General features: G+C 66.3%; 1 protein-coding gene across 3 annotated transcripts in view; it reads left to right on the plus strand.

Annotated features, from left to right (window-relative positions):
• VAV2 (vav guanine nucleotide exchange factor 2) overlaps positions 1-18,880 on the plus strand; it is a 62,433-nt gene that overhangs the window by 33,042 nt on the left and 10,511 nt on the right. For 2 of the 3 annotated variants that reach the window (XM_084899649.1, XM_084899650.1), the window contains exons 3-16: positions 4,146-4,204; positions 5,042-5,110; positions 5,566-5,668; positions 8,008-8,106; positions 8,735-8,803; positions 9,234-9,334; positions 9,534-9,633; positions 10,834-10,929; positions 11,506-11,574; positions 13,205-13,291; positions 14,330-14,415; positions 15,136-15,268; positions 17,223-17,332; positions 18,511-18,612. In XM_084899649.1, coding sequence (XP_084755775.1) covers positions 4,146-4,204; positions 5,042-5,110; positions 5,566-5,668; positions 8,008-8,106; positions 8,735-8,803; positions 9,234-9,334; positions 9,534-9,633; positions 10,834-10,929; positions 11,506-11,574; positions 13,205-13,291; positions 14,330-14,415; positions 15,136-15,268; positions 17,223-17,332; positions 18,511-18,612 — 1,283 coding nt within the window. Of the gene's footprint in view, positions 1-4,145; positions 4,205-5,041; positions 5,111-5,565; positions 5,669-8,007; positions 8,107-8,734; positions 8,804-9,233; positions 9,335-9,533; positions 9,634-10,833; positions 10,930-11,505; positions 11,575-13,204; positions 13,292-14,329; positions 14,416-15,135; positions 15,269-16,120; positions 16,136-17,222; positions 17,333-18,510; positions 18,613-18,880 lie in introns of all 3 variants that reach the window. The other variant, XM_084899648.1, reaches the window with a different exon arrangement.

Consider the following 18,880-nt stretch of genomic DNA (forward strand, 5'->3'; position numbering starts at 1 on the left):
GGCCCCGCAGGCAGTTCCTTTCCGAGCTGGTCCCCGATGGGCAGTGTGCTCCCGGCGGACACAGGGAGGGGCGGGCGTGGGGAGGAAGACAGCCGTCCGCCCCCGCTGCGGTGTTCTGTGGCCGCAGGCGCTCCTCACGAGCTCGTGTTTGTAAAGATCGGCCTCTCCCGCCTGCGTGTCTCACAGCCTGCTTTTCCCGGAAGGCGTCTGAGGGTGTGTTGTAGCAATAAACCCCTCCTAAGGCGACAGCAGCTCGGGATCCGCCGTGTGGGCGGGCATCCTCGGTATTTCTCTGTGTTTCCCCGCCGGGCGCTGCCAGATCGGCAGCTGTTTGTAAACGCTGCGGGGACGCGCCGGGAACTAAACTGCTCCTCGCACCCCGAGTGGGCACGCGGCATCGCCTGTGACGGCTCCCTAAGGCCCCGCCCGCAGAGCGCCCCGCCCGGCCTGCAGGTCCCACACGCCCGCCCCCCCATCATGTGTGGCCGGGAACCGCCTGGCGGAGCTCCCTCCAGCGGGCCCACCGGGGTGGGGGGGCCTTCCTCGGTGCCGGACCCTCTGAGCGTGCTGAGCGACGAGGCCTCCGGAATGTTCACGCACCCACACAGGTTGGCGCCGGTGTTCAGGCCCGCACAGCCCCTGCGCCCCGAGCTGGCCCTGAGCCCTGACCCAGGACGAGGGGACCTTAAGCGGCTGGGCCTCGAGCTCCACGACCTGCAGCTCTGGCCCGAGGGGGAGAAGGGGGCTCCAGCAGGGACGCTGCAGCCTGGGACCCGGTCCTGCTGGCCGTTGGCCTGAGCCCGAGCAGAGGCTGTGAGGCGGGAGGAGCCGGCAGCGGGCACAGCCGGGCGGCGAGCTGCTCCCGGCCCGGGAATGGGTGCTTCCCGCATCGGCCCCGCAGGGCTCGCTGCGACCATACCGCTCACCCTGCCCCTCGGGACGTGTCCTCGCCTGCCTGCCGCCTCCCTGCCTCCTCCCTGCCCGGCAGGACCACGAGCTGGGGTTTCCCGCCGGCATGGGGCGCTGCCCTGTCTTGGGGGCCCACGGGGCCAGCATACCCCCCCCAATGCAGGGTCCTGGGAGCCCCATCTGGCCCTGGGCTCGGGGTCTGCACTGGACGCTGCTCTGCCCTGGCCCCACCCCTCAGTCCTGGGGTGCAGACCACGTGTCCTTTCCGCAAACGTCCTTCCTGCCCCCTCCGCTGGGCCCCCCACCCAGCTCCTCTTGGCACCCCGGCTTCGCAGGCCACCCCGAGACGGACAGTGCCGGGACCAGCAGGCCGCACCTCCCAGCCACGTGGGGCCTTAGACATAATGCAGGTTCCCGGACCCCTGCCACTCGGAGCCGGGGCTGGGTGAGTCCTGGGCTCCTCCTTAGTGAGGGGCCTGCTGGTTCAGGGATCCGGACCTGGCAGAGCCAGTCCACGCGGCCTCTGACCCCAGTGCCCCCCCTCGGGGCTGTCACCTCACCCCTCGTTCCCTCCCCAGCATCAAAGGCCCCGTGAGGCGGTGGGGGTGGTGGGGGCGGGGCGGGCCTGCAGGGAACAGAGCGGGCAGGGTCTTGGGGGCACCGGGCCGGCCACTCCTGCCAGCGGGGCCGGTCTGCGGGGCGCAGGCCTCTCCTCTGACCCCACGCCCCTCGCACACTCGGCCCTTCGCCGCCTGGGAGTGAAGCTCTGGGCACAGGTGGTGCCGGTCCCGTGGGGTCGGGCGGGGGGGGGGGTGCAGGGACAAGGAGGGGGCCTCGGTGTCTCCATTTCATTCATTATCGGCGGGAAGATGAGACGTGAGATAAAAGCGGGAAAATGTCATCCTCTGACATTTACGTTTTCAGAGGCGCTGGCAGGCGGAGCGGGCGGTTTTAGATCCCCTCCCCGAGAGACGGCTGCGGGGAAGCCGGGCGCCCAGCGGGGGGTGCTCCCCGCTCCGGGCCCTTTCCCGAGGGGCCACGCCACGCCCAGCTCCCCACGGCGGTGCCCCCAGACCCTCTGGTCCTCAGCCCCCGAGCGGGGTTCCTGGCCCCAGGCGGCACGCAGCCCCGCGGAGCCCGGGCTGAGTCCAGCCGGAGCCGTGGCCGTGAAGGCGGGGCTGAGGCTGCGGTGGTCACAGCCGCTGGGGGAGCCCCTGAGCCCGGGACCACGAGCGCGGGGGGGGGGGGGGGGGGCAGACCTTCTCCCCCGCGGCTCACTGCAACACCCTCTCCCCGTGGGAAGCCGCGCCTGGCCCTGGCTCCAGGTCGGCATATGGTCCATCTCCGTGTCCACGCTGACCCAGGGTGTGCCCGGCCGCTCTGCAGGGGCCGCTGCCTCTGGCTCATCGGGAGGAGGGTGCCCATTGATGAGTGACCTCTGCCCAGTGGGCATCGGACGGGGCGGTTCCCAGGCCCGACGGTCTCCAAGCCCCTCGTCCGCCCGCTCTCCTGTGGGACGGCCGGAGGGCACCAGCACTGCTGCTCTGGTTTTGTTCTCGGGAAACATTGCCGTCTTAAGCGCCAAGAAAACAGCCCAGGCCGAGTTGCTGGTGAAAGACCTGTCAGCGCTCAGCGGCCGAGAGTCGGTGGGACCGGCGGGCGGCTGCATTGAGCTCGGGGGGTCTGGTCGAGCGCAGACGGGCCCGTCCCCCCCAGGCTCATGGCTCCCGCACGCCCCGGCCCTGAGACAGAGCCACGCAGGGCTGCCGGCCGGCCTGCCCCTCGCAGGCTGAGAAAAAGGGCCCTCTGTGCGGCGTGGGGTTCCCCCGGGCCTGGAGGAAGTGCTCAGTAGGAGGGCAGCCTAAAAGGACGGCGGAGGGACAGGTCCAGCCGCGGGGCCTTTGTGGGGCCCTGCCTTCACTTTTGCTGTCTCCCAGTGTGCACAGCGGGGCAGGCCTTGGGGGGCTGAGGGTGCCCAGGACGAGGCTCCCACAGGCCTGCTGGGCGCCGTTCCCGGACACTCCGTACCTAGCAGGGGTGTCTGTGAATTTAGCAGCCGGCCAGCCACCAGGGGTCGTGTTCATGTTCCCTTTCCCCAGATATAACCATGTGCGTGCGCACACACACACGCACACACACTCACACACACTCACACACACACACACACACACTCACACACACACACACACTCACACACACTCACATACACACACACACTCACACTCTCACACACACACACACACACACACACACTCACACACACTCACATACATGAACACACTTTAGCTCTTATGCCCACTGAAGCACGCACGCACGCACACGTGAGCGCACACAGATGATCTTGTGCTCGCACAGCGGCGTCTCCGAGGTGAGGCGCCGTCCGCCTCCCGGCGCCGGTAATCCTGTGCGAACCGGGAGCAGCTGCTTGCTGTGCAGGTGTGTGTACTCTGCTCCGGGGCAGCCTCCTCCGCTCCCTGCCTCGGTTTCCCCACAGCACGGAGCCGCTGCCCGCTGGCTGCCCGTCGAGTTAGAGATTGTGGAATGACAGCTGGGACTGCGGGGCCGGGTGGTGGAGTGGTGTCTGGGGCAGGCTGGCCGGAGCACAGGGTGGGGCCGCCCGGGAGGAGTGGCCATGGTCGCCCCTGAGCCTGTCACAGCTTCCGTTTGACCCAGCTGCTGGTTTGGGCACCGCCGGGACCCCCTCTCGCACTCTGAGCCACACCGGCAGCGGGCAGCCCTCGAGCTCAGTGCACCCGGGTGACTGATTCTGTGCAATAAGGTCAGCAGGCGTCAGCCTCAGTACGGGACTGTGGCCCCCCCTAACCCCCCCCCCTCCCGTGAAGGGCACGGGGACAGCCCTCTGCTTCTACCAGACCTTGCCTTGCCGCTTTATTTAATTTTATATATGTGTGTGTGTGTGTGTGTGTGTGTGTGTTTGTGTATATACATATGTGTGTGTGTGTGTATATATATGTTTTTTATTGATTTCAGAGGGAAAGGGAGAAAGAGAGAAATATCAGTGATGAGTGAGTCATTGATTGGCTGCCTCCTGCACGCCCCCTACTGCGGATCGGGTCTGCAACCCGGGCCTATGCCCTTGACTGGAATGGAACCCGGGACCCTCCAGTCTGCAGGCTGACGCTCTGTCCACGGAGCCGAGCTGGCAAGGGCTGCATGACCGCTTTCCGGAGACTTCTGTTTCCTGTGACTGACGGAGCCTCCTTTCTGTTGTCCAGGTCATCTCCGCCGTGTCCAGACTGTCCCTGCACAATGTGGCCCAGAACAAAGGGATCAGGTGAGCCCGGTGCAGGCCCGCCCCTGGAGTCCCCTGTTGGCGCGGCTGGCAGGGCGGGAGGAGGCAGCTGCTGTGGCTGCGAAGTCAGTTCCGATGTGGGCCATCAGGTGCACAGATCAATCCTCTCACAGATCACCGCCCGCGTGCGTGCATGCGTCCGGAGCGGGCTCCGTGGGAATGGGGGAGCTGGGGCTCTCCCGTTAAAAGCCAAGCCCACACCCAGGCCTGCAGCCTGGCCGATGGCTCCTTCCTCTCAGGGCTGGATGGAGCCCAGCGGCTCCTGTAGAAATGGCCGCTGTCCCAGCACTGTGCTTTGGTGATGAGCTGGTTCTCCAGCACAGCCCAGAGGCCATGGATGGGAGGCCTGATCCGAGAGTCCCACCTGGTGCGGGGTGGCCCGTGTCACCCAGGGTCACTCAGCCCCCGAGTCACACAGCCCCCAGGGTCACTCAGCCCCCAGGTCACACAGCCCCCAGGTCACACAGTCCCCAGGGTCACAGCCCCCAGGGTCACTCAGCCCCCAGGTTACCCAGCCCCCAGGTCACACAGCGGCGTCGGCAGACGCAGTGAGGGGCTGGCCTCCCGGGTGGAGGGACTGCAGGGGAGCAGCTCGCGCCCCACGCAGCCTGGCGGAGGCTGAGGCGTGGAGCTCGGCTGAGTGCAGGGGGTGACGGGATTAAGCAGAATCAGAACCGCACGGACTGAGCCTGGCTGGTCCTTCCCTGGGAGGCAGACGGGAGCCGGTTAGCTCCTCGGGGAGTGCTACGCCAACTCTCATTCCCGGCCAGCCCGTGGCAGCGACACTCACCTGCCCGCTCATCCTCACTCCTCCTGCAGGCCCTTCCCCTCGGAGGAGACGGCGGAGAACGATGATGACGTGTACCGCAGCCTGGAGGAGCTGGCCGAGTGAGCGGAGGGCGGGACGGGGAGGGCGGAAGGGGAGGGGAGAGGAGAGGGAAAGGAAAGGGGAGGGTACCCGCTGAGGCCTCAGAGCCCGCCCAGCACACCTGTCAGTCCTGAGGCCTGGTGTGTCCCCCCAGCAGGTTGGGAGAGTGAGTGGGAGGGTCTGTTCTCTCAAACATGAGCCGTTCTGCACCCCCCCCTCGTTCTCGAAGGCCTGGTGGGTCTGGGGGTGCCATGGGGGAAGGGTCTCCTCCCCAGCCTCCTGTCGGGGAGCAGAGAGAGCTGGGCCACCGGGGCGGGCGGGGCTGGGGGCTTCTTAGCCCCGAGCTGTGCTGGCCCCGCCTGGTCCCTGGCAGGTAGTGAGGGGCTGGGCGTGGGGGCTCGGTCTGGGGGGGCCTCTGTGTGCGGCTGGTTTAACGCAGGTGCCGGAGGCCCTCTGACCGCCCCTCCCTCCCCAGCGAGCACGGCGTGGGGGAGGACATCTACGACTGCGTCCCCTGCGAGGACGAGGGCGACGACATCTACGAGGACATCATCAAGGTGGAGGTGCAGCAGCCCATGGTGAGCGCCGCGCCGCGCCCTCCGCTGCCCCGGCCGCCCCCACGCCTCTTCCTCGCCCGCACGGCTTTGGACTTGGCAGAGCAGTCTGCCCTTAAAAAAAAAAAAAAATATATATATATATATATATACACACACACACACACACACACACACACACACACACACACGTTTATGGACTTTAGAGAGAAAGGGAGAGGGAGAGAAACATCACTGATGAGAGAGAATCATGGATTGGCCTCCTACACGTCCCCTACTGGGGATCAACCTGCACGCAACCCAGGCCTGTGCCCTGATGGGAATGGAACTGTGACCTCCTGGTTCACATGTTGCCACTCTACCGCTGAGCCACACCGGCCGGTCTGATTCTGGCCTTTTCTTTAAAAATGAGCATCCCCAGGCCCTGGCCACTGAGGGGGCTGGTCCCGTGTGGAGGGAGCTCCAGAGGCTGCCCTGTCCTCCCCACCCATTCCTCCCCTTCCTGGGCCCAGCCTGTGCAGGCCCTTGTCCCTGCGAAGTCCCCTCAGGAGCCTGGGGTGTGACACGCTGCCTGCCACACGCCCTTCCCGCCTTCCGCCATGCGAAGCCGGATTCTCCTCAAAGGCTGTGCGGGGCTCGGAATTCCTCCCGCCCCGGAGCCGCCAGCTCCCAGCGGGAGCCCTGCTCACACCACAGGCATCAGCTCACACCACAGGCATCAGCTCACACCACACACACCAGTTCACACCACACAGCAGCTCACACCACACGCGACAGCTCACACCGAACACACCAGCTCACACCACACGCACCAGCTCCCACCACACACACCAGCTCACACCACACGCACCAGCTCACACTGAACACACCAGCTCACAACACACGCACCAGCTCACACCACACGCACCAGCTCACACCACGGTCGGCCTCTGGGCAGTACCGGACCCGCCGTCGCCCCGGTTAGCCAGTGGCGGTGGGTGCGGTGGGTGCGAGGGTGTCTGTTCCCTGCCGGCGGTGCTAACAGCCTAGGACGCCCGTCGGCTGCAGTGCGGTGCGGGGTTAATGCTCACAGCTGTTGTGGGGAAGGCGGGTCCTGCCAGCCAGCCGGGGAGATGGGGATCTGGCCACAGCCCCTCGGGCCCCCACATGCGCTTGGCCTGCGGGGACCTGGAGAGGGCCTCCCGGAGCTCCCTCTGTCCTGGTGCTGCACCGCACACAGCAGGACCTGGGGCCGTCGGCAGGGCCTGGTGGCTGAGACAATGTGGTCCCCCCCCCCCCACCCCACCCCCCCGTCCCCAATATCCTGGGGATAAGCTGGCGCCCCTGCCCCGCTCTGCTCAGTGTCCTAACGCCCCGGGCTGGTGCTCACAGGCTCATGCCACGCCCTCTGGGGCCCACTGCCAGTTTATCTCACCCCCCGCCACCCCCTGCCACCCCAGCCACGGTCCGGCTCCCCCCTTAGTCCTAGAGGAGGCCGTGGGGACGGTGACCTTCTCGAAGGAAGATAAAGCCAGAGGTTGGCCAGTGTGGCTCTCAGCCCTGTCTTTAAAGGGCTTGGTCCCGGGCTGTCCTTCCCCGCCATCCCAGCAGGGGGCACCCCTGAGGCTGTGGGCTAAGTGTGGGTGGGGCTCCCTGACCCCCGTGCAGGGGGGCACTAACCGGGTCTCTCCTCCGTTTCCATGCTCGCAGATCAGGTACATGCAGGTAAGCGCTGCCTGCGCGGCTCCCCACCTCGGCCCTGTCCCAGAGACACTGCCGGCTGTTTGTATGCCGTGTTAGGGGTCACTCAGCACCCCATGGCTCCCCGGGAATAACGATGCAGCCCCTGGGGGCCCGAGGGCGTGGCTGCCTCTGCAGTCACATCACCCCCTTCCCCGGCTCTGTGACCAGTCTCTTGGTCAGCCCGCCCCATTCCCCCCAGAGGTGGGGGCCAGCCCTGCCATGACAGCGTGTCCCCAGGGCCCTGCCAGTGGTGTTAGCCGGTGGGGAATCGGTGTCTTTCTCTGAGGCACCAGCTCAGGTGTCAGACACGGGTCCTCAGGGAGCTGGTCAGAGCCTCTCCTGTGCACACAGTAGGTGCTTTAAGCACCTCACACCTGCAGTCTGGGCCGGAGGTGGCTTGTGCGGGGCTCGCCCTGGCCTGGAGCCGCGCTTCCTCGGCACTGCCGTCAGTTCTCAGGTTCCCACACAGCCCCTCCCGTGCCTCAGTTTCCTCCTCTGTAAGGGGAGAGGTGGGGAAGGAAGGCCTGGGCCCCTTCCATCTCCCACCTGGCCCCACGTTGGCCACGCCCGGCGGTAAGTGGGCGGCAGGCCTGGTGGGCGACCCTGCTCACGCCCGGTGCCCGTGCCCGTCCATCCCGTAGAAAATGGGCATGACGGAGGATGACAAGCGGACATGCTGCCTGATGGAGATCCAGGAGACCGAGGCCAAGTACTACCGCACGCTGGAGGACATCGAGAAGGTGGGCCCGGCCGGGTGTGCCGTGTGCTGGGGGTAACCATGTTTGCAGGCCTCCCCTCCCCATTTGAGGCGAGTGTGCCGTCCCCGAGTCAGACAGGTCAGACAGCCTGTCCATGTGGGCACTTCCTGCCACTCTGTCCAGTGGCGGGGGAGGCCGGGCAGGGCCCCAGGGAGAAGGGCCGGAGGGGAGTGGCGGAGTCCTCCGGGGCAGGAGGGGCGTTGGCACCTGTGAGAGCCGAGGCCGCTCGGGCAGGACCGCCGCCTGCCTCGCGGAGATGCTGGGCGTGGAGAGCCGCTCCCGCAGGGTCAGGGCGCAGGCTGGGGCCCGGGGGCCCGTCACCTCCCGGGCCTGTTTCCTCGTGTCTCGAACGCCAGCCGAGCTCCGCGGTGGCTGTGGGGTTCGTGTCCAGCGGGACTCACGTGCCCCCAGGGGCAGGCGTGGCCCTCCTCGGTGCTCAGGCCCTTCCCATCGGCCGGTGGCAGAGCCCGGCCCCCAGACGCTCCCCAGCGAGCACTGAGCGCCGCCCGCAGGGAGCCCTGACCTGGGGGGGGGTGTCAGAGCCCCCGGCCGAGCTGTGGCCGGGAGGTGGCTGCCCCCGGGCTGAGGCGGCACCGGCTCTGTCTTCCAGAACTACATGGGCCCCCTGAGGCTGGTGCTGAGCCCCGCGGACATGGCGGCCGTCTTCATCAACCTGGAGGTGAGCCTGTGCGCCGCCTGCAGGCTCTGTCCCGGGTTCCAGGCTGTGCCAGCCTGCAGGCTCTGTCCCGGGTCCTGGCTGTGCCTGCCCGCGGGCTCTGTCCCAGGTCTCCGGCTGCACCCACCCGCAGGCTCTGTCCTGGGTCCCGGCTGTGCCTGTACCCAGGTCCCGGACTGCCTTGCATCCCTGCCTGGGGCTCGGTGGATCCTGGCTAGGGGTGTTTCTTGGCTGGCAGATGAGAGGAGGGATTGGTTTCGGGGACTTGGGTGGCGGCAGGCCTCCTTGGGCGCCAGCCCGGGAGCCCTCCTGGCTGGGTTACACCCACATTCTGTGGGACGCACCCCCGTGCCCGGGCCTCTCCATCGAGAGCGAACAGGGACCGGGGCCCCTCTGGCGGTGCCCGCTCACGTGCCCACGGCTTTCCCTCCAGGACCTGATCAGGGTGCACCACAGCTTCCTGAGGGCCATCGACGTGGCCATGATGGCGGGCGGTGGCACGCTGGCCAAGGTCTTCCTGGAGTTCAAGGAGAGGTGGGTGCGGCCCTCCGGCTGCGGGGCCTCGGGGCGCCTGGGCGCCTCTCTGGGTCCGAGCAGGACAGTGCAGAGCTGACCAGTGGCTCCACCGGGGGGAGGGGTCCCCTGGCTGTGAGCCACCCGCGGCAGGTGGCATATGTGTGTGCGCACGTGTCTGCACACATGTGGCTCTACATGTCTGCATGTGCATGCCCAGGCTCCTGATCTACGGGGAGTATTGCAGCCGCATGGAGCACGCTCAGAACACGCTGAACCAGCTCCTCGCCAGCCGGGAGGACTTCAGGCTGAAAGTGGAGGTGACAGTGGCTCCCGGCCCAGCCCCTGCCCTGCCCCTGCCCTTTCCCCAGCTCGACCCCCGAGGCTGCAGCTCCATGGCCTCCTGCTCACCCACATTGTAGGAAGGTGGACTTTTTCTTTTTTTAAAATTTTTAAATTTTTATTGATTTTAGAAAGGAAGGGAGAGGGAGAGAGAGAGGGACATCAATGATGAGAGAGAATCACGGATCAGCTGCCTCCATGGATCGAGCCTGCAACCCGGGCCTGTGCCCTGACCTTGAATCGAACCCTGACTTCCTGGTTCACAGGTTGATGCTCAACCCTGAGCCATGCCGGCCGGGCCTATAGGACTTTTGTGTGGGTGATTTTAGCAGGTGATTTTCCCCTCCTTTGTGGGGTGGGCAGTGAGCAGGTGGAGGTCACTGTCCCGGCCGAATCCAGCCTGAGCCCTTGGGTGCAGGTGAGGTAGGCTCCAAGGACCGGATCTGGCTCAGTGAGGGGCTGTGACCGACCCCGGACCCTGGTCTAGGTGGACCCCAAGGGCAAGGTGACCAGATGCCCCGCTTTCGGTGGGACAGTCCTGATTTTTAACAATTTGTCCCACCACGCTTTAAAAAAGTTCCAATTTTTGCCAAAAATCAGGACTTTTTTAAAAATGCCGAGGGACAAATTGTTAAAAATTGGGATGTCTGGTCACCTTACCCAAGGGGGCCCCAGGTGACGGCTGTTTGCAGGGAGCTGTGGAGGTCCTCCCTCCCCAACCCCCGCCCGCTCTCCCATCCTCTCGGGCTCAGGGCCCGGCTCCTGTGGGGTTTCCCACTCGGACCCTGTCCTCGCCCCCCTCCCTGGGGTGGGCCGGGCTGCCCCCGGCTGGGTTCCCGTCAGACCCTGCTTCCGGAGTGGTCCCTTAGTCAGCGGTGCGGGCCCCCCCCCCCCCCCCCCCTGTGTGAGCCGGCTCCCCGAGGGCGTGGGGGCCGGCCCAGGGAGCGCCAGCCCCAGACCTGCGGCCCTCGTGTGACCACTGGGGCCCCGAGGCTGTGAGAGGCGGCAGCCCTGCCCTGGTTCTGGGGAGGGGGTTCTGGGAGCCAGGCCAGACAAGGACGGGACGCCTGGGCCCCAGTTCCGGCCTCAGGTCTGCCCCCGGCCGGGGTGCGGGAGCGTCGGGGCCCAGCGTCCCCGGGCCGGGACGCCCCTCATCGCCTTGCTGCCCCGACGCCCAGGAATGCACGCTGAAGGTCCAGGACGGGAAGTTCAAGCTGCAGGACCTGCTGGTGGTGCCCATGCAGCGGGTGCTCAAGTACCACCTCCTCCTGAAGGTGAGCCCGCGGCCGGCGGGCGGGGCGGGGCCCAGGTTAGAGCCAGCAGCCACAGGAGGGCGCTGCTTAGGCCTGGAAGCCGCAGGCGCGAGGAGCCGGCTCTGCTGGCGCCGTGGGAGGGTGCACAGGAGAGGGAGGGCTCACGTCGGGCGCAGTGGAGAAGGCGGGGGGGGGGGGGGGGGGGACGGCAGGGAGGGGGGCGGGGACAGGAAGCGCCCCGGCCAGGAGGGAGTGTTCCCGGTGGCCACGGAGAAAGGGGAATGAAGTCCTTCTGGGCAGACGGACCTGGGGCGACGCTGGTTGTGGGAGGAGCCGAGGGAGGCTCTTGTGAACCAGCCAGTTCCTGTGGGCTCAGCACCCAGCTTTGTGGCGGGAGTGTCCTCCTGTTACCCACCGGACTGGGGACACCCCTCCCTTGAAGCAGTGGGTGGCCCGGGTGGGGGCCTCCTGTCTGCTGGAGGCGGCAGCTGAGCCCGGCTGTCTCAGGAGGCCTCGCTCTGTGCCCGCCCGCACCCTGTGCCCGGTGGGGGCGAGGGCAGAGGCCAGGACCCCTGTACTCCCTTCTTACCCCCTCAGGAACTTCTGAGCCATTCCACCGACCGGCCCGAGAGGCAGCAGCTGAAAGAAGCACTGGAAGCCATGCAGGTGGGTGGGTAAACTGAGGCAGTGAGCGGCCGGGCTGGCCTGGGGCTTAGCCCACCAGGCCTGCATTCCTGGCCTGGAATGGGGTTCACCCTAGATGTAGCGTCTCCCGGGGAGCACGGAGCAGAGCAGGGACAGGGATAAGCTGGGCAGCAGGGCACAGGTAAGGGCGGGCACAGTGGAGGTGCCCTGGGCAGAGGGTCGGGGCCGGGACCCTGCAGGCTTTCCTGCCGTCTGCTGGGGCCACGGGTTCCCAGGCCCTCCACTCGGTTCTGGGCATCTGTCCTGTGCTGCCTGCTGCCCAGCCCTGGGACGTCTGCTTCTGACATGCCCGCCCCTGAGCCACCCCCCCAGCCGCACCACCTCCCCCGCCTCCCAGGCCCATGCCAGCCACTGGCAGCTGCCAAGGGGAGCTCAGCTGGCATCGCACACTGCCATGAGCCTTCCTGTGGCTCCCACCGCCCGTCAGCGTGCTCGTGGGGCTCTGCGGTGGTGCTTGCCACGTGGCCACGTCCCAGGCATGCTTGGCCACGCCAGGCCTGAGCACCTCCAGCCTTTCCCGCTGAGTGGTGGCAGGCCGGGCCCGCCCCTCTCCCGCTGTGTCCCAGTCTTCCCAGGGGGCCCCTGGGTTCCACTCCCTGTTGTGCATGCTCCACGCTGAGCGTGCCTCTGAGCAGCCTGCGCCCGTGGGAGACTTCACTCCACGTCCGTGTGGCCGTGGCCTGTACCGCAGGGCTGCTGTGGGCGCACGGCCACCGGCCGTCTGCAGCGTTTCTGCCTCGGGTCTGGCCCTGCGCTGGCACGGCGGGAGCTCTGCGGGGGCTGCACCAGGCTGCGGCTCCACCCACGGCAGCCTGTGCCCCTCCTGGTTCCCGGGGTGGGCCGGGTCCCTGGTTCTCCGCAGCGCTGGGTGCCCTGTCCACTCGCTCTGCCCTCTGGATTGTGGTGGGCACTGCCCCCTGGTGGTCAGCAGGAGGCTGCATGGCATGGCCAGCTGGCAAGCCGGTGGGGTTCACCCACGCGCAGCCGGGGCTCCTGGAGGCGGTGGCCTTTGGGGGGGTCCCCTCCTAGGGGTCCCCTCCCCAGAGCTAAGACATGGCTGCTCGAGTCTAGGTGCCTGTTGTTTATCTTCTCACACCGACGGGGTCAGGAGGCGGGAGTTCGGGTTCTTGGCCCCAATTGGAGTGCGGTTTGGGGTTGGTTCTATCTTTTCTTCCCGAGTTTCTATCTGTCCAGGGGCTTGGTCCTTCTCACTCCTTGCTGCTTTGAGAGCCAGCCACCTCTGGCAGCTGGTGGAAGGTGCTTTTTAAAAACATGTATTTTCTATTGACTTCAGAGAGGAGGAGAGAGGGAGAGAGAGACAGAAACATCAATGATGAGAGAGAATCATGGATCGGCTGCCTCCTGCAGGCCCCGCACTGGGGATGGAGCCCACATTCTGGGCCTGTGCTCTGACCGGGACTTGAACGTGACCTCCTGGCTCACAGGTCAACGCTCAACCCCTGAGCCTGGCGGCCGGGCTGGCGGTGCTTTAAAGGGCCCCGCTCTGGGTGGATGCGGGCTGGGGGCTGGGGCTGAGCCCCCGCCCTGCCCAGCGTGGGCCCGCTAACCGCCCCACACTGCTATTTCCAAGGACTTGGCCATGTACATAAATGAAGTGAAACGGGACAAAGAGACCCTGAAGAAAATCAGCGAGTTTCAGAGTTCCATAGAAAACTTGGTAAGTGTGGCCGACTCTCCGAAGAAGGGAGACTTCTCTTCTAAATGTACACGGAGTGGCCAGATTATGATGATTTCTGAACGTATAATAATGTGACGACTCAGTGTACATTAGAGGCTCGGTGCAAGAATTTATGTATGGATGGGGTCCGGCCAGCCTGGCCAGGGGTTGGGGACATGGGCGGTTGGCCAGCCTGCCTGCTGGTCGAACTCCTGGTCGAGGGGACAGTTTGCATATTAGCCTTTTATTCTATAGGACACAAACTGAGTGGCCAGATTATTATGATTTCTGAACGCATAATAACCTGGCCACCCAGTATGTGTGTGTGTATATATATTTCGGAGAGGCGTGGTGCATGAATTTGTGCATGGGTGACCCGTCCATTGGAGCGCCACGCGGACACGGCCCCCTCAAGGGCGGGGAGGCCAGTGAGGGCTTCCTGGAGGAGGCGTACCTGCGGGTCAGCATTGATGCCGGAGCCAGGCGGAGGGCAGGGCTCAGCCTTCCTGTCTGCGTGGGTCACCGGGACCGCGTCCAAGCAGAGCAGCCGAGATACAGCCTCACAGGAAACGGGATGGAGTCTCCGCGGAGCAGAGGGCTGGGAGAAGCCTGTCCCACGGCCCCGGGGCAGCTGGGCTGTCAGCGTGACCTGCACCCTGTGCTCCGGGCAGGACAACCCCGCCCACCCTCGTCTGTCAGACGCTCTCTGTTCCCTTGAACTTGGCTTTCGGGCCGGGCGTCTGGCCTTTCCTACTGGTCCCTGCGCTGAGCATCGCCACAGCGGCCGGGGAGGGAGGCCGCCCGCCGTGCAGGGTCTGCTCCTGGGAGGCGCAGGCAGTCCCGGCGGCGAGGGCACCGGAGAGGGCAGGCCTGCTTCTCCGTCACCTGCTCCTTGTTCTAAGCGCCGGCTCTGTCGCTGGGTTTCCGCCTCTGTGGGGTCAGCCCCTGGGCTGGTGCACCCAGCCTCCTCCGGGCGGGGACGGGACGGGGGCCTGCCCGGCACGAGCTGACGGCTAACCGCCCTCCCCGACTTCCTAGCAAGTCAAACTGGAGGAGTTTGGGCGGCCCAAGATCGACGGGGAGCTGAAGGTGCGGTCCATCGTCAACCACACCAAGCAGGACAGGTGAGCGGGCGGGTGACAGCGTCCCGGGCGGCGGCACCGGCCCAGCCAGGCGCCCGCCCCCACGGTGAGGAAACGGCTCTGCCGCGGGCGCTGCCTGCCGCCCGGCTTTGTGTGGCTCCGTTTTAATTGCTTCCTGCCTTCTCGGCGAGAGCGCTGGTGAGCCTCGGCAGCCAGCCAGCGGCCGCCACGCCCACGGACTGCCCTGCACCGGGCTGGGCTGGGGGACAGCCAGAGGCCGTGGCCGGCCAGCTCCCAGGCTCCCAGCAGCCAGCCGGCCAGAGTGGCCACGGGAGCCCTTTGCCAGGTGACTGAGGGAGTGCCTGGCGGGCGGTGGGGACGGCTCTGGCTGAGCTGGCACGGCAGCTGTTCAGCCCTCCGTGCCCTCCTGCCGTGTGCGAGGCCCGGGCCGGGCCTGTGCCCCGCCTGCTCCGTCCCACGGAGGTTAAGGCCATGGCCGGTCAGGGCTGTGTCTAGTGTCCTCTGTCACACAGGGGCTCGGCTCCCCTCTGGTGAGTGGGCGTTGGAGCTAGTGGGTGGAGGAGTCCATGTGCTCCTTGGGCCACGGGGGAGGTCAAGGAGGACTTCCTGGAGGAGTTGTACGGAGCGCCAGAGCCCTGGCCAAGGGTCAGCGTTAGGGGGGAGCCAGGCGAAGGGCAGGGCCCGGGAGCACGGAGCACAGAGCACGGAGCGGGCCACGCTGACGCCCCTGCGCGCGGGCAGGTACCTGTTCCTGTTCGACAAGGTGGTCATCGTGTGCAAGCGGCGGGGCTACAGCTACGAGCTGAAGGAGATCATCGAGCTGCTCTTCCACAAGATGACCGACGACCCCATGAACAACCGGGACGTCAAGAAGGTGGGGCCCGTCCTGGGGCGGCGGGCAGCGGGCGGCGGGGCGCACGGGCAGGGAGCCGGGGGGCCCCACGGAGGGGTGTGCGGAGTGGCCTTGGGGAAGGGTGGGCTGCCAGGGACAGGGCTTCCTGTCAGTCATCCTCTGCCAGAAGGGCTCCTGCTGAAGGCGCCCCTCTCGCCCAGCCCATCCCTGGCTTTGTCTCTGAATCCTCCCGGGAGTGGGAGTGGCCAGTGTCTCAGTGCCCGAGTGAAGGGAGGAGCAGAGGACCCAGCTAAGTGCTCAGACTGCTGCATGGACAGTGGCCCTTGGCTGTTGGGGGTGGAGTCACGGCAGCTGGGGGCGGGGCCATGGTTGTGGGGGTGGGGCCACATCAGCTGGAGGTGGGGCCACGACTCCTGGAGGTGGGGCCATGACTCCTGGATGTGGGTCCATAGCAATTGGGGGTGGGGCCATGGCTGCTGGATGGGACTGCCCTGCTCTCTCCCTTCAGTCCTGCTCCTGCAGAGGCCTCTGCGCCATCGCTGGGGCCTCATTTGCAGCCCTGAGTGGGGTGAGGGCCAGGAGCCCACGTGCTAAAGAGCCAGGTCCCGGACCTCAGGGTTCACAGTGCAGAGTGAGGTGCCGCCTGGAAGAGCTGTTGGGGGACCTGCCTGACCGTGGGTCCCAAACAAGCTCCTGGGCCCAGAGGGGTGAGCCGCGGCCACGCCCAGCTCCCGGCTGAGACACCCCAGGGCCCCGCCCGCCTCCTCTCCCCCTGGGGAAGGCCGCTGCCCACCCAGGCTCTCAGCGGCCAGTGTCCTGGGCTGTGAGCCCGTCATGACCTTCCCCCTTTTCCCTCCTCCTCACGCTGCCTAGTCTCATGGGAAAATGGTAAGCACCTGGCGCCCACGCCTTCCTCCCCTCGGCGAGCGGCACTGTCCCTGAGCCGGGAGGGGACGGGGACCCGGGGCGAGGGGGGTGCCCCCAGGCCTTCTTCCCCGGCAAAGGCAGCATTTCCCGCTGAGCCGGGAGGGGATGGGGAACGGGGCGCCCAAGGAGGGTGGCCCATGGCTTCTTCCTCCTCATCTTCCTTCTCACGACGATGCAGGAAGGTTTGTCTCTTACAGAGGGTTCAAGCGAGGTCCCCGCCGGCCTGTTCCCCGGAGATTAGGCCATGGCTGGTCAGGGGTGTGTCTAGTGTGCTCTGCCACCCTCTGTCTTTTCTCCATTTCCTCTCCCCCCTCCCCCTCCCTCTTCCCCTCTGACCCCCCCGCCCCCCGTCACTCTAACAGAGGGGCTCGGGCTCCACACTCCTTCCGGGCCTGCGGCGGCCCCCGAGGGCCAGGCCGGGGCGCCGAGGGGGTGGGCGCGGGGTGGGCTCCAGCCCCATGGCCTCCCCTCCCTGCTCCCCTCGGTGGGTTTGGGTGGGTTTGCTTCAGAGCGGGCGCTCCTTCGGCGCCTCGTTTAGGAAGGAGAGTGGGCGCCTGTGTGCTGGATGGAAGGCCGGGCTGGCTCCCGAACGCGGGCTCCCCGGGGACCTGCTCAGGCTCAGGGCCCGGATGCACCAGTGGAGTTCAGCTGAGGGTGCACCTGGAGGAGTTGGGAGGGGTGTGCACATGCCCTTATGCACATGTGTGCAGACACAGACATGAGGGCACTGCATACATGCACATGCACACTCATATGCACATGCACACACGTGAGTATACTGTACACATACATATATGCACACACAAGAACAAACATGCATGCGAGTCTAGTGTCCCTCTGTCATCCTCTGTCATTTCTCCTCTCCCCCTTCCCCCTCCCTCTCTCAGGTCCTCCCCGATTCCTTTCCCTCTGGCACTCTAACATATGGGCTTGAGGTTTCCAAATTCCTATGCCTGTGTGTGACATACGTACATGTGCACATGCAGGCATAGACATGCGTAGGCGTGCACTGTACACGTGGATACACACATGTTCTCTCCCCTCACAGTGGTCCTATGGCTTCTACCTGATCCACCTGCAAGGCAAGCAGGGCTTCCAGTTCTTCTGCAAGACGGAGGACACGAAGCGGAAATGGATGGAGCAGTTTGAGATGGCCATGTGAGTCCGGGGGCAGCCCTGGGCTGGGGGCTCGGGAGCCCGGGGGGACTCTGTCCAGTGGATGGAGCAGGTGGGGATGGCCATGGAAATCCAGGGGGCAGCGTGGGAGTCGAGGGGGCAGTATTGGGCGGCTCAGGAGCCCGGGGGGCCTCTGTCCAGGCCTCTCTCACGTGAGGGTGAGGGCAGATGCCCAGAGACCCAGACGAACTTCATCTCCCCCAGCGCCATGCTGGTGGCATCGTAGCTGGCCCAGGCGGGCTCCGCTGCCCGCTGCCCCGAGGCAGCCCGGCACGCTGTCTGGCAGGGCACACCGTGGCCCGCAGTGGTCGTGATGCCAGATGGACCCCTGGTGACCCCCTCGGGGCCCAGGCTGGGACTGTCCCCGTCTGTGGAAGCCACAGAGCTAGTCCGGGAGGAGCCCTTCTGTCCAGCGAGAAGGTGACCAGTGGGTCACGGGGACCCAGGCACGCTGGCCCCGGGGCCGGAGAGGCAGGTCCTGTGCCCTCAGACTCCGCGGCCAGACGGGCAGGTGCGCCCACTCCTGGCCTCTATCCTGGTGAACCGGCGGTGCAAGGAGGCAGTTAGGGGTTGGTTAGGGGGGCCGAAGGGGGACACGCCCAGGCAGGACACGTCAGAACCAATGACCGCCCGGCTGGCGTGGCTCAGCGGTTGAGCGTCAACCTGTGAACTAGGAGATGAGGGTTCGATTCCCCGACGGGGTCCAGGCCCAGGTTGCAGGCTCCATCCCCAGTGGGGGGCTTGGAGGATGCAGCCCATCCATGACTCCTGTTGTTGTTTCTCTCTCCCTCTCTCTTCCTCTGAAATTAAAAAAATATTTTTTAAAAAAAGGGAAGATGTCTCCTTCACCTCTGCCCCCAGCCCCTGGTGGCAGTGTCTCCCCGAACCCTCTCAGGAGCGCCCCGATCTTTGTCTAAGCCCCGGCCCCGTGCCCACTGGCAGGGAATGTGCCTGCTGTGAGCTCCAGCTCACTGCCACTCACAGTCTTCTCATCGCTGGCTCGTCCCCCGGGGCCTCCCGAGGGGCCCCTCCACCCAGGCTTGTCCAGTGCCCCCGCCTGCTCCCCAAACCCTGTGTAGCCGGGGTGTCTGGCAGACCCTGCTCCGTCCCGGCCCCGCCCGCTGGTGCGGGCTCGGAACCTGCCACCTCCCTCCCACCAGGTCGAACATCAAGCCGGACAAAGCCAACGCCAACCACCACAGCTTCCAGATGTACACCTTTGACAAGACCACCAGCTGCAAGGCCTGCCGGATGTTCCTCCGGTGAGCCCCGCCCCGCCCCCGCCGAGGGGCCCGAACCCACCGCCCAGACCGCCTCCTCCACCAGCCGACCTCCTCCACCGCCCCGACCTCCTCTACCGCCCTGGGCCGGGCCCTCAGCTCAGACCCGGCCGGGAGGGGGGCCGGGGAGGACTGTCCCTGCGGGGAGGGTGCCCAGGGCCCGCCGTGTGGGGTGGCAGAGCAAGGCGGGCTGTCTTTGGTAATTTGTCCCGCAGCGTTTTTAAAAAGTCCCGATTTTTGGATAAAAAAA

This window comes from Pipistrellus hanaki, assembly GCF_964339955.1.
Source record: "Pipistrellus hanaki genome assembly, chromosome: 11".
Taxonomy (NCBI): Eukaryota; Metazoa; Chordata; class Mammalia; order Chiroptera; family Vespertilionidae; genus Pipistrellus; species Pipistrellus hanaki.